Below are 13,652 nucleotides of genomic sequence, written 5' to 3'. Positions count from 1 at the left end.
TCAGAATCGATAGAAAATCCAAGATCCAATGTCTAGAAAAGATTAAAACCTAGAGTCATTAATGTCCAAGCTTACTAGGAAATTTAGTTCCTCATAATCGAGGAGTACATAGCAAAATATAAAAGAAACATGAAAGAAACTTCCTCAATCTCGAGCACTCTGTTATGCCTTAGTTTGAGATGGAATACCCTTTATGAGTTCTTCACCAATACTATCTCCTTGATGATAACAGCATCTCCTCTCTGTCCCTAGTAGCTCTCTCTCCCAAAATCAAAGGTCTAAGTATAATTAAACTAATATCTGAGAGAGTCCCCCAATCCTAGCCCATCTTGGCCTTTTATAATGCTTGGAGGACAATATTAGAATTTATCTTGAGCCTTGCAGGTTTAAAGGACATTGCTTCATGATGCTTACGGGAGTAAGAGATCATATGGGTGTAGAATAGGCCGTAAGTTTCTCTGCCATCATCTTCTCTTCCTCGTGTCTTGATTCTCTAAACTCTTTTTTTATAATTAGGGGTTATGACCATAAGCCTGACCATATACACTTTTGGAACTTCAATTTTTTGGGTTTTTTTTGTTCAAATTATCTTGAATTTGGCCCTATAGCTCCAAAGGCAATCATTTACCCTTGGAAATGAAATACAAAAGACTTAAATACCAAATTCACTCATAATTTAAGGAAATACAAGCAAAGTGTATCAATTAATAATGATAAAATACGCCAATGCAAGCATTTATTAAAAACCTTACTAGATAATTATAGGAAATGAACAAATGCTTTAACAAAATTTGCACATTCCACACAATTTAAGCAAATCCCACTTTTAATGCATGATATCTTAAAATGATGCACAAATTAGGGAGCTATAAATGATCCAGTGCATTATTTTAATATAGATTTAAGCATTAGTGCCATATAAATGGCAGACATACATATACTGATAATAAATCTCAATTTTATATCACATTCTTGGAATATATTTCTTCCTAACATTCCACAATAATGAAGAGAGTTTCATCACAGTTACTATTAATACTAGTAACATATTTGTTATCACAACAAATTTAAATAAAAAAACTATATAACAATAAAATATTTATTAAAAAATAAAACAAATAAAACAAGGACACCCTGAATTTTGAAATTGGGAATTGGGCAAACCTTAAAAATAGGAACAAAACAATCCATGCATTGCAACATATTTCACTCAATCAATTTGTGAACATGAATATCTTTCCCCCAGAATGCACAAAAGTTAAAGAAAAGAGAAAGAAAAAAAAGTGCTTGGCCCAAGTGGACTTCATTGCTTTGGGTTATTAGATCATCTTCCTTTCCCTGCTGGCCTCCTCCTCCTTTGTTTTTAAGATGAATAGAGATCACTTCTCTCAAGCATGACTAACTCTAAATGCAACTATGGCTTTATGAACATGGCAATTTTGGGAGGGAACGAAAGTCTTCATCAAAGAAATCTCTTTCATGACACACCACAAGAATACTAATTATCTGGTGTCTCCCATCAAGAGAAATATAGAATAAGCACTTGCAATTGTACATGTTTCAAAATAACTTCCTCAGTCTGTAAAGCCAATGATGTTAAGGGTAACTGGTGGTGATTGAGAGGGTATAAGGGGTATGCTAGTAACTTACATTAGGTTTGATTTTAGAATTATGTTGGAGGATAGGATGATCTTTTCACAACAAAGTTTTTGTTAGAATCTCGTTAAACTAAAAGGCAAGTTTTTGAAAAATAAGAGTGAATTGGAGATAGATAGATTACCATTTCATAAAAATAGGAGGAGCCCTCTTATTTTTCTATTTATTAGTTTAAATATATTTTTTTGATTATTTTATATTTTTATACTAATTTAATATCTCATAAATTATTTTTAAAATTAAAATTTTATTATTGTTTTTCAATTTCTTTGACAACATGCAAACATGCAACTTGTCACAAAGATCAGAAATACACTGAAGGCTAAAACTATCATTTTTCCATTGTAAGGCAAGCATCATCACCCAACTGTTTTAGTTTCAATAACTTAAAAAAGCACTTCAATAATGACATGGAGCCACAGTACTATTTATATACAAATGTTTTTATTTATTTATTTATTTATTTTTCAATATGATAAACACATATAAAATTAATGATTTATGTATAAAAGAAGATAAAAATTGACTTATTTATACACTTTTATCCAACTGATATGAGAATTGGACTATAACTCGGAATCTCTAATATTACTTTGTTTAATGTATTTCAAACTCATATAATGGGGCGTTTGGTTGGATGTAGTTGAAAATGCAATGGATTTGTATTTACAAATCCTTGTATTTGAAAATTCAGGAGAGTCAAATCCAGTGTTTGGTTTGATGTATTTATAATGGTGGATCACAGAATTTTGTGTTTGGTTGGAGGGATTTGTAAATTTGAAATTTGGAAAACTAGTTTGATGTAATAATTAATATAAATTATAAAATATATAGTTTATTTTATGTAAATATGAATTCAAATTTCAAATATTATGAATAATTAATATAATTAATATATACTTAATTTATTATAATAAAATATAATATATTAATTATTTATTAAAATAATTAATATATTATAATATATCAATTATATACTATATTTTTAATATTAATTACACTATAATTATATTTTATTTAATATTTTATAAAATATAATTATAGTGTAGTTAATATTATGAGTAATTAATATCATTAATATATACTTAATTTATCATAATAAAATATCATATATTAATTATTTATTAAAATAATTAATATAATGTGTATTAAATTAATATATATAACCACCAAAAAAATCATTTATCAAATTAATTAATTATATAATTTTATTTGTTTATATTCTAACTAAATTCTAGTTTTTTAAAAAATAATTTTAATTGAAAATCTAAATACTGGATTTGGAACTACATCCAATTTGGATGTAGTTTCAAATTCACCAAAATCCAACTAAAGAGGATTTGCAACTCCAGTTGCTTTTTTAAATCCACCTAACCAAATAACTTACTTCAAGGAATTTTGTAATTTCAACTACAAGGAGTTTTAAATACTACCGAACAAACACCTCCTAATATTTATACCATAATTTAAATCTTTTACTGTGGAACCGGTGTTACTGACCAAAAGCCATTTGTTGTGAAATTTTTATATATCAAATCATGGCACTGAATAAGTATATATATTTATTTATGTTGGTGACGCTGTCATTGAGAAAAAAAAGAACTGAGATTAACCACTCCACGTTCTTTCTTGTAAATCAATCAATAAATAATAATTTATCAGCAACATATAAAAAATAAATTATTTAATTCTTTTGTTTGTAAATAAACATAAAGAATAGTAGAATCACCGCCACGACGCTAAACCACCGGCGTGAAACTGTGAACTCTGAGGAATGGCCTCAGCTTCGTCTCCACTGCTCGCCGTGAGGAATGAAGATGAGGAGGAGGAGATGGCGGTGAGTTCATGCTGGGTGGATACCAGGAGGGAGCTGAGGTTGGTGTGGGGTATCGCCGGCCCGGCCATCCTCACCTCGGTGTTCCAGTACACGCTCGGTGCTACGACGCAGACTCTGACTGGCCATATTGGTACGTTGGAGCTCGCGGCAGTTGGTATTCAGAATCTAGTCGTTTCGGGCATCGCCTTCGGCATCATGGTTTGACCATTGTTCTTCTCTCCTTTATTTCTGTTTCGATATTCCTTTTGAGTATTTTGACCTTGGTTTTCGTTGGTTATTATTGAGTTAAGACTAGAGTCTTTCTGTGACTGTTGTTATGAATTCGATGGAATTGAACGCTTTTGTTTGTGTTTTGGTTTGATTTGTCCAAAGATTGCTTTTTTTCTTTTTTTTCGTACTTGATTGTTTACCCTCAAAGCAAGATGAGTTCTTTTATCAGATCGAGAGGGATTCATTTTTGTGTACAACTTGAGATTTTTCTGCAGGTAGGAATGGGTAGTGCCTTGGAGACTCTGTGCGGGCAGGCATTTGGAGCGAAGAAGTCGAACATGTTGGGAGTTTACTTGCAGAGGTCATGGATTATCCTTCTGATCACAGCTCTGATCCTCACCTTAGTATACATTTTTGCTACACCAATCTTAAAATTATTAGGCCAGAGTGATGAGATTGCTGAATTGGCGGGGAGATTTTCAATATGGATGATTCCTGAGCTGTTTGCCTTTGCAATAAATTTTCCAATTCAAAAGTTTCTTCAGGCACAAAGCAAGGTGTGGGAAATGGCATGGATTTCTGCTGGTTGCCTCATTCTCCATTTGGTTCTCAGTTGGCTCTTCATTATTAAACTGAAAACTGGCTTGCTGGGGGCTGCTGTCACTCTTAATTTTTCCTGGTGGCTTTTAGTTGCCGGCCAGTTTGGTTATGTTCTATCAGGATACTGCAAGGATTCTTGGACTGGTTTCTCATGGTTGGCGTTCAAAGATTTGGGTGCATTTTTCCGCTTATCTGTTGCCTCAGCTGTTATGCTATGGTTTGTGCTCTTCTATAAAACTTTCTGGTTCATGATTGAAACCTTGTTTGTAATAAAGATTGGTCATTTTGAGGAATCTGTGTGAACTTGCTTATTTGAATGGCTTCAATGCCATGCCCAACAAATGCTGAAATCATCTCCTTTTCTTACCTGGCTGCAGTTTGGAGTATTGGGCTTTCATGATTGTGATTGAATTAGCTGGACTTTTGAAGCATCCTGAGAAAGCTGTGGATGCTGCAACCATTTGGTATATATAACTATACTCGATTAAACCTAAATTTCTTCCTGGCTTTTATTTGTTCTGCATGTTATGCTTAGCTGTTTCTCTGCATTAACAGCATGAATGTTGAAGGATGGTGTTTCATGGTTCCACTTGGACTTGTTGCAGCTATAAGGTGTAATCATCTCTCTCTCTCTATGGTCATAGTGCTATATTTTCTTAATCATGTACTTGTTACTTTCAAGAGGTTATGTCTTTTTTTGGATTGTCACACAGCGTCTTGATTCTCCCCTCTATTGCTCTGAACAGTGTTCGCGTCTCAAATGAGTTAGGAGCTGGGAATCCAAAAGCTGCGAAGTTCTCGCTGTTTGTTGTCACAGGCATATCACTAATCATACAGACTACTTTTGTGATTATAATCTTAGTAACAAGAGAGGATTTTCCTAAACTTTTCACTGAAGATGAATTGGTTAGGGAGAGAGTGAGCAACGTTGCTTACTACCTCTGTGCTACAATTTTTCTCGGAAGCATGCAACCAGTTCGATCAGGTGTTTATAATCTCTACTTCCCTTCTCCACTGTTAGTCATGCCTCGGTACTAATTTTAAGTCTTGTGAGAGCTCACAGGGGTAGCCATTGGAGCTGGTTGGCAAACCACAGTCGCATATGTAGATCTTGGCAGCTATTATGCTGTGGGTTTAACAATTGCTTTGCTTTTGGGTTTCACATTCAACCTTGGTTTAGAGGTAGACAAATGCAAACTTGTTTCTTAATTGATCTACCATTGTTTTCTACTCAAAATCATGTTCTGAATGTCAAAAATTGGATTTTTTTTGCCCATTTTATTTTATTTATTTATTTTGTGCAATGCAAGGGAATTTGGGGTGGTGTGATTATTGGGGTAGCATTGCAGACCATCATCCTTATCATTATCACTTGGCGGACCAATTGGGAAAAAGAGGTAAACTTTAATTCATAAAAGCTAAAGCTCTCAGACCATATGCTGCTTTTCGTGTTGCTTTAATGCGCAAACAATAATATCGCAGGTATTATTAGCTAATGATAGAGTCTTAATTTGGGGAGGCTCTGAAGTAACTACGATCCAATCTGAGAAAGTTTAGAGCTGCAAGGTAATACTAAATTTCAAAACCGCATGTTTTGAATAATTGATGATGTTTTTCCAAATAAAACTTGGAAGTTTTACTGTTGAATGCAGAATAAAATAAAAAGAATTTGCAGTCCTGACAATGAGCAGGTGGACGGACTAGAAGCAAATGAACTTCCATTTCTTTTTTAATTTGATTTGTTCAATGAGCTGCTTATCTTCAAATAATTCAGTAAACAAACAGTTGTTAGAGTTGAGAGAATTATTGACTATTTTAAATGTTTATTTGTGCGCGCATGTTGTAGCATGCCCTTGTCAAAAGACTGCAAATCAATCCAGTTTTGATCCCGTTGGGCTTGCGGCGTCTGTTTTCTACTGATAACCTTTTTTCTCTTTTTTGTTTCAATTTTTGTAATATAGATAAAGCCAGGATTTTGTCTCAATGTGCGTGCGTTTGTTGCTTTGCGTTTTGTCCCTTTTTGGTAACCAATCAATGTGTGTTCTAGAAACTAGAAAGATGTTTTGTATTTGTAAAGAACAATCAAAGCCAGACGAATTGAAAATATGGACATGACTAATGAAAAAACAAAAACATGTTATATATATATATATAAAATAATTTTATATAAAATAATAAACCATATCTAAAAATAAAAGGTTAACTTATAAATAAATAAAAGGTTAAGTAAAAATTAAATGCACGAAAAGTTGTAATATTTAAAAAATGATGCTACGGATCATTCTCCCTTGAGCCATGCCCCCGGGGGTTATATATATTTGTATAATAAAATTATTTTACTTTGATAAAGTTTGTATTAAATAATTTATATAACTTCAAAATAAAATTAATTATAAGGGTTTATTACAAAATCAGAGAATAACCAGCTCCATAATAGAAATCATTCAATAGAAGATGTCTTCAATAAGGTAATGTGAAAAAAAAAATGCTCTTCTTTTCTAACATCCATCTTTGCTACCATTCATATTTTTCACTTGTTTCAACATTTTAACACAAGATGATAGTGATGGAGCATATTAAAATTTTTGTGTCCTATCTAAAGAATGTTTATCATTATGAAATCTATGATTAGAATAACCCATATAACACTGCTTCTCATTACATTTTAATCACTTAGACTTTGTACCACATTCACAACAAGAACATGCACTCTCTCCTTTGGTACGCCATCTAGACAATTGGCATAAGTGGGAAAATCATTGGTAGTCCAAATAATTACTTCATGTAAATAAAATTTTTGATTTGTGACAGCATCAATAGTCTCCACACAGTTTTTTTCAAAATACTAGTAATTCTTCAATCGACGGTTGTAAATATAGATCTATATCATTTAGGGAAAATTTAAAAAAAAAAAAAGCTTGTGGTTTTCCACTTTTGCAATTTAGGACAAAGAAAATTGTTTTGATACCTTGTGGTTTCCCCAATTAGCAAAAAAAAAAGAAAATCCGTCAACTCCATTAACAGCTACTTACGTGGCAAGGGTATAATAGTCAAATCCCATAAGTATGACTAACGTGGCAAAAACTATATCATATCTTCATCTTCTCCAATTGAATGATATCTTTTTCTCTCATTTTTTTTTCTTGTCTTTCCTCTCTTAATCTTTACAATTTTGGTTTTTGAATATAAACCTCAAATTTCTATCTAGGAAGAGCTAACAAGAAGAGATGGCCTTAACAACAAGAGTTTAACCCCTTTATCAAGTACTTGATTTTCTTTTGATAAGCTCACTGGTAAGCAAAACAAGAATTGAATGGGGTTTTTTATTTGCTTTGTGTTCCCATAACTGGTGATTTCTTCCACTTTTGTGAATGCATGTGGTACAAGACATTTGGTGGATGGGGCAAATATTTGTCGTTCTTGTAACAACCATAATACCAAAGAATGAAAGTTTGTAATTATGGCAAATTGTAATTCTAAACTATATTTTCTTTAGGTTCAACTTGTAGTCTTGTATGATATGAACTGTAATGGCATTGAAAATTGAAGAAAATGGTGTGTAAATTTTTTGCTTGAAAGGTGTTTGTGAAAATGTCTTTTGTTCATCAGGGAATATTTCTCTAGATTTCTATTTTAAAAGGCATAAACAATTTAATTGAGCATGGCCATTGCATTTTATTTACATTAGCTACCAAATCATAAGCAGTTTAAATAAGCATACACCACCTAAAAGATCATAAGCAATTTAAAACCATATGAAAGATTATATAAAATTCTCTAAGATCAAACACTATTTAACATAGTAAAAAAAAATCCCAAATAATTTGCTCATCTGTGTACAAAAACAACATAAAAAATAACACAAGATCTTGCCCAATTAAAAAGATCAAAAACTAATTAAAAGAGCATCAACATTGCTCTAATTTATATTAAATCCCAAATATTTTAGTCAACTGTGTACAGAAGATCATGCCCAATTAAAAAAAATCAAAAACTTGGTAAAAGAGCATCAACATTGCTTATCTTTACAATCAATCCCAAATAATTTGTCCATCTGTGTATAAGAGCAAAAAGCAACAGGACATACACAGTCCACCAAAGCAAAAAAATAAATAAAAAATAAGAGAGCATCAACATTGCTCTATTTACTGACAACAACTTATAGTATTACATTTCAAAACAAAGCCACATTTGACAATCATATTAAAAAAGTCTTAAAATTCATCCCAAAATACATTGATCTACATTACATTCCAGGGTACCATACAGAACATATAAATGAACTAAGTTGCCTTTCTCTTGTGCATATGTTCATCTCCATGTCGAACTGCAAAATCTGGGAGCTGTCTAGGCCTCTTAAAATTGTTTGAGCTTGATGGTGGGTTAGGTGGCCCTTGTGCCCTATTAATGACCATTTTCTGTACACTTGACACAGTATGTGCATGATATGTTGAGGTTTTGCTTGCCATAGATGCTTCATTACCTGTTGGCTGCAATGAAAGGATAAAGGATCAATTTTTTTTAGAAGTGCAAGAACAATTCACAAGCACCATCCTCCAATCATGCAACAAAAATAAAGTAATGATAAAAAACAAAACAATATATATATATATATATATATATATATAATAAGTACATATGTATAAAATCATACTCTGTCCACTCCAAAGTCTGTTCTGAGAGATGGCTGGGCCATTGGATTATCTTCTCTGCTTCGTATTGAATTAGATGTTGTGTTTTGTTTACTCACTGGGTTTGTGTTCTTTCTTGGTCTTCCTCTTTTTTGTGGTAGACTCTAAAATGAAATACAACAAAAGTAGATTGTAAACCAAAAAATTGGAAACCAAAAAAATTGACAACAAACAAAGTAGACAGTAATTTAGAAAATAGATTAACGTATACCTTGTTTGGCATATAAGTTCCACAATCCTTTTCCTTTTGAATTCTAGCGCTTCTTTGCCATGATGTTTCCCCTGTAATAGAAGCTTTGCATCCTCTAACATTGTGACCAACTTGATGACAATTCCCACAAGTAACATTACCACCAGCCCGAGAAACCTTGTAAGGGTTCTGTGGTTCATCTGAATTTTTTCTCCTATTTCTCTTGGGTCTACCTGGGGGCTTCCTCACAATCCACGGATGAATATCAGGCAAACTTGTCTTTTCCCAAGCATCTTGGCTAGGCACAGGTTGGATTGAATGCTTATACACTTCTAAATATGTTGCCTTTGTAAAGAACTTGTGAACATATGCCTCTTGTTCCTCGTTATTACTGTGAATGGCAGCTATGGCATGTTTGCATGGAATTCCTGTGAGCTCCCACATCTTACAGCTACATGTTCTGTCAGCCAACTTCACAACTGAAGAATAACTGTCATGAATTCCACTATGTTCACCAGGTCTCTCCATGCTTTGTTGTCTCAGATCTTTGTCCATTTCTGCAGGTAATACCATCACTGGAAGCTCATGCTCAACCAGAAACACATCAATACTGTTACTGCCACTGTTGTAATATACCATATTACTTGTGTCAATATCATTCAAAATCTCCTCTATTTCGTCATTAGTAGATAGTCCATTAATTTTAAACCACATTCTTCCCCCTTTTTCACACCCAACATCCAGAAAATAATCTAACAAGGTGAAGAATGATATGTAATCAACATCCACTGATTTAATTATCTCAACCTGACCTCCCTCATACACTTTCTCATCCTCATTCCTCCATTTTCCTCCATAATGTAGGACAAGGTCAACATATGTTCCCATAAGACTGTGTTATCAAACGAGGATGCAAGGAAAAAAAATTTGAATAAAGTTAACTGAGAAATAATTTGATTTGTTATAAGAACATTCTATAGAAAAAATAAAACAACAAATAATCTTAGCCTTTGTTTACTTAAATAAATTCATCAACCAATCATTTTCTGCATCTTATACATGAATGTTCTCCTAATACATTAGCACTAGCATTATATGTGTCCATATTAATTTTACACTATCATTAATTATGATGATCTTATATGATTTGTTATAAGAACATTCTATAGAAAAATTAAAACAACAAATAATCTTAGCCTTTGTTTACTTAAATAAATTCATCAACCAATCAACAAATCATTTACTGCATCTTATACATGAATGCTCTCCTAATACATTAGCACTAGCATTATATGTGTTCATATTAATTTTACACTAGCATTAATTATGATGATCTTATATGATTTGTTTTTAGCTTATACATATACCAAACACTTACATAGTCAAGTAAACAAAATCTACATGGCATTCATGCCTTTTGATTAATAGGTTCACATGGACTTTGATGAGTCAAATTTGGAAATAAATTGGGATTGTGCTAACAAAAAAATAACAAGTGTTTCATCTTGAATGTATTCAAAAGAGGCCAAAATTAAAATTCATAGAAAAATAGAACATTATATGGGCAAGATAGTTAAACAACTAAAATTGAGACAAAGTGTTTTATTAAGGTGTAGACTAAGCAAGCCTGGTTTCTTTGGAAAGAATTAAAGACCCAGATACATTCAGTCTTATTTCTAGAAAAGCATTGCAATGAAATTGGTTTAATCCCCACTTAATTAAGAGAGATGATCCTTTCAAATAGGAATATATCAGGGTGCTACGAACATTTGGTTTTAAAGAGAAGTTCTACCGAACAAAACTTAAGCATATAACAGTATTCACAAGTAAATGAGAATATGTGTATCCAAAAGAGGGGGAAAACTAACAAAATATAAGCTCAAAGTTGAAAGTTTGACAAACCAGGGAAGTAAAAGCACCAAATAGATACCTCCACCAAAATATAGTTTATTATTTTAAGGAATAAGAATAATGAAATGCATTAGAATCATAATCAAAAATAAAAATTTAGATAGAATAACTTCATATGCAAAGGCACTACAACAATAAACAATTCACTAATCCAAAGCCTGAAAAAGAAAAGCTCCGGACATGAAGCCTGAAAAGCTAAGGAAAAAAAATGGGTGCAAGCTGATAGAAAGAAAGCAAATGATGAAGTGAAGAACCCAATATTGTTTGTTCAGCTTCAAGCATAATTCATAATAAACGAGGATCTAGATTTTTGACACCAAACATCAAAGCATCTGGATTCTATGGGGTTTAAGAGAAATGAAAAAAAAATTGAGAAAAAATAGCTGAGAAGGAGATCAATACTCAATGATTCATACCTCTTTTTATGAGAAAATTGGAGTGCCAGTGGCTCAATCACAACAATTCCTTGTCTGAAGAGGATGTAAAACCCTAGCAATATTTGTCCAAAGAGGACAATCTTAGTTGTCTGAACATTGATGCAATCGAGGCAAACCACATTGACAAAAGGGAATTGGGTTAATTTATAGGTTGATCTCTTATAATTAATATGATAGGCACATAATTTGATAAAAAAAATAGTTTTTTTTTTGCCACGTCAGCCATACTTATGAGATTTGACTATTATGTCCTTGCCACGTAAGCAGCTGTTAACGGAGTTGACGGATTTTCTTTTTTTTTTTTGCTAACTGGGGAAACCACAAGGTATCAAAACAAAAAAAAAAATTCTCTGTCCCTAAATTGCAAAAGTGAAAAACCATAAGGTTTTTTTTTGAAATTTTCCCTATTATTTATGGGTTTTTTTTACCAAGAATAAGCAAAAAAAAGAAAAAAGATGCCCGCTTCATGCACATCCACAAAGAATAAAATGAAAAGAATAAAGCTAGTTATGGGGTATCAAGACAACGGGCCAAGTGCTATTAACAATAGTCATTGGTTTGAAGGGATTAAACCTTTTAAAAGCTAATCCCCATTGGCACGTTTAGAGTGGGAGTCAATTGTTTAGACGTGGAATCAGTTGTAATGCCTTAATTAGTTTTTTTTATTATTAACTCTTTTTATTTATTTTTTTTGTTAGGTTGTTATATGTCCCCAATCAAACAATTTGATATTGGTTATAACCCCATTGGGCCATTTACTATGAAAAGTTTTTAAAAAATTCCTTTTCAAAAAAATAAAAAATAAAAAAAATTAGATCAACATATAATAATTAATTTTAAAAATTATTATTATTAATAATTTATTATTTAAAATAAATTTTAATTTAAAAATATACAATTTTTAAGAATATTGTTCAGATAATTATTTGTTTCCTCCAGGCTCCAGTCTTATATTTGAATAAAGAAATTCCCCCAAAAAAAAAAATAAAGGCACTAATCTCAAAGCAGAACGGATGCATTTGATGAGAAGTTGGACTTGCAACATATCAAAAGATCGAATCCCATCACCTTCCGGTGCTCATAAAAAAAACTCACCAAACTCTTTCATCACTCATCGAACTGATCGAAGCCCCAATTCACAACTCGCGATTCCTCTATCTCTCGATGGCTCCGACGAGATCGCTTGCGGCGGCGGCGGTGGGGATGGCACGGGCCCGAGCCAGGGCGGCCGTGGCGCGCGTACGTGGTGGCCATGGTGGCGGGGAGAGCCGGTGGACGAGCGACGGCACGCAGGAACGGCCCAACGGGTACCTCCTCAACCGAACTCCACCACCGACGGGCGAGTCGCGCAAGTGGGAGGACTGGGAGCTTCCCTGCTATATAACCTCGTTCCTCACTATTGTGATCCTTGGCGTCGGCCTCAACGCTAAGCCTGATCTCACCATTGAGACGTGGGCGCACCAGAAGGCTCTTGAACGCCTCCAGCAGCAGCAGCAGCAGACGGTCGCCGCTGATGCCGAGTGAGATCGGCTTTGGACGAGGTTCGGTATGGATTTCGATCATCTTTGGATTTTCAATGATCGATTGTGTACTTTGAATTTGGGATTTGGTTAATAAATTTGCGCAACTTGTAATTTTTAAAATTTCTGAATCTTTAGTTTGTTCAACTTGTGACTCTTTTCTTGCATTTTAAATCTTATACCTAAGTTTCTAATGCTATTGCCATGATTTGATGGATAAGATTAGGTCATTAGGGCAAAACTTTCATCTTTATTTGAAATTTATGTGTAAAATTATTGCTTTGTAAATGTAATCTGATGAATGATTGAATAGCTTGATTTGGGAAAATGAATGCAATTGTTAGACTTGGAAATGCCCAATATGTGAGACAACAAATGTATAACTTAGGTTTTCTGGTAGATCAGTAAATTTGCAATGCTTGGTAATGTTTGATAGGTGAGACAATGGCATGATGAATTAGGTTTTCTAGCAAGTTAGTGAACTTCCAATGCTTTGCAATGTTTGATAGACGACACAACAACAGGATAACTTAGGTTTTAGTGAACTTGCAATGCTTTGTAACATTTGGCAGGTGAGACAATGGCAGACTTAGTTAGGTT

The 13,652-nt window shown here is 33.1% G+C and overlaps 2 protein-coding genes across 2 annotated transcripts; both read left to right on the top strand.

Annotated features, from left to right (window-relative positions):
* Positions 1 to 3,380: 3,380 nt before the first annotated feature.
* Positions 3,381 to 6,129, top strand: LOC120267973 (protein DETOXIFICATION 33-like). Its single transcript, XM_039275655.1, has 9 exons — positions 3,381 to 3,691; positions 3,979 to 4,520; positions 4,681 to 4,767; positions 4,859 to 4,915; positions 5,050 to 5,288; positions 5,367 to 5,485; positions 5,614 to 5,700; positions 5,786 to 5,869; positions 5,956 to 6,129. Exons 1-8 carry the CDS (start codon positions 3,431 to 3,433, stop codon positions 5,858 to 5,860), a joined length of 1,467 nt encoding a protein of 488 aa, XP_039131589.1. The 5' UTR covers positions 3,381 to 3,430; the 3' UTR covers positions 5,861 to 5,869; positions 5,956 to 6,129.
* A 6,487-nt stretch (positions 6,130 to 12,616) lies between these two features.
* On the top strand, positions 12,617 to 13,251 carry LOC120267974. Its single transcript, XM_039275656.1, has one exon. The coding sequence runs from the start codon at positions 12,697 to 12,699 to the stop codon at positions 13,054 to 13,056; it is 360 nt and encodes a 119-aa protein (XP_039131590.1). The 5' UTR covers positions 12,617 to 12,696; the 3' UTR covers positions 13,057 to 13,251.
* The last annotated feature ends 401 nt before the right edge of the window (positions 13,252 to 13,652 follow it).

Source organism: Dioscorea cayenensis, chromosome 8, assembly GCF_009730915.1.
Source record: "Dioscorea cayenensis subsp. rotundata cultivar TDr96_F1 chromosome 8, TDr96_F1_v2_PseudoChromosome.rev07_lg8_w22 25.fasta, whole genome shotgun sequence".
Taxonomy (NCBI): Eukaryota; Viridiplantae; Streptophyta; class Magnoliopsida; order Dioscoreales; family Dioscoreaceae; genus Dioscorea; species Dioscorea cayenensis.
The sequence above is the reverse complement of the archived record's forward strand: the minus strand, read 5'-3'. Positions and strand labels throughout refer to the sequence as shown.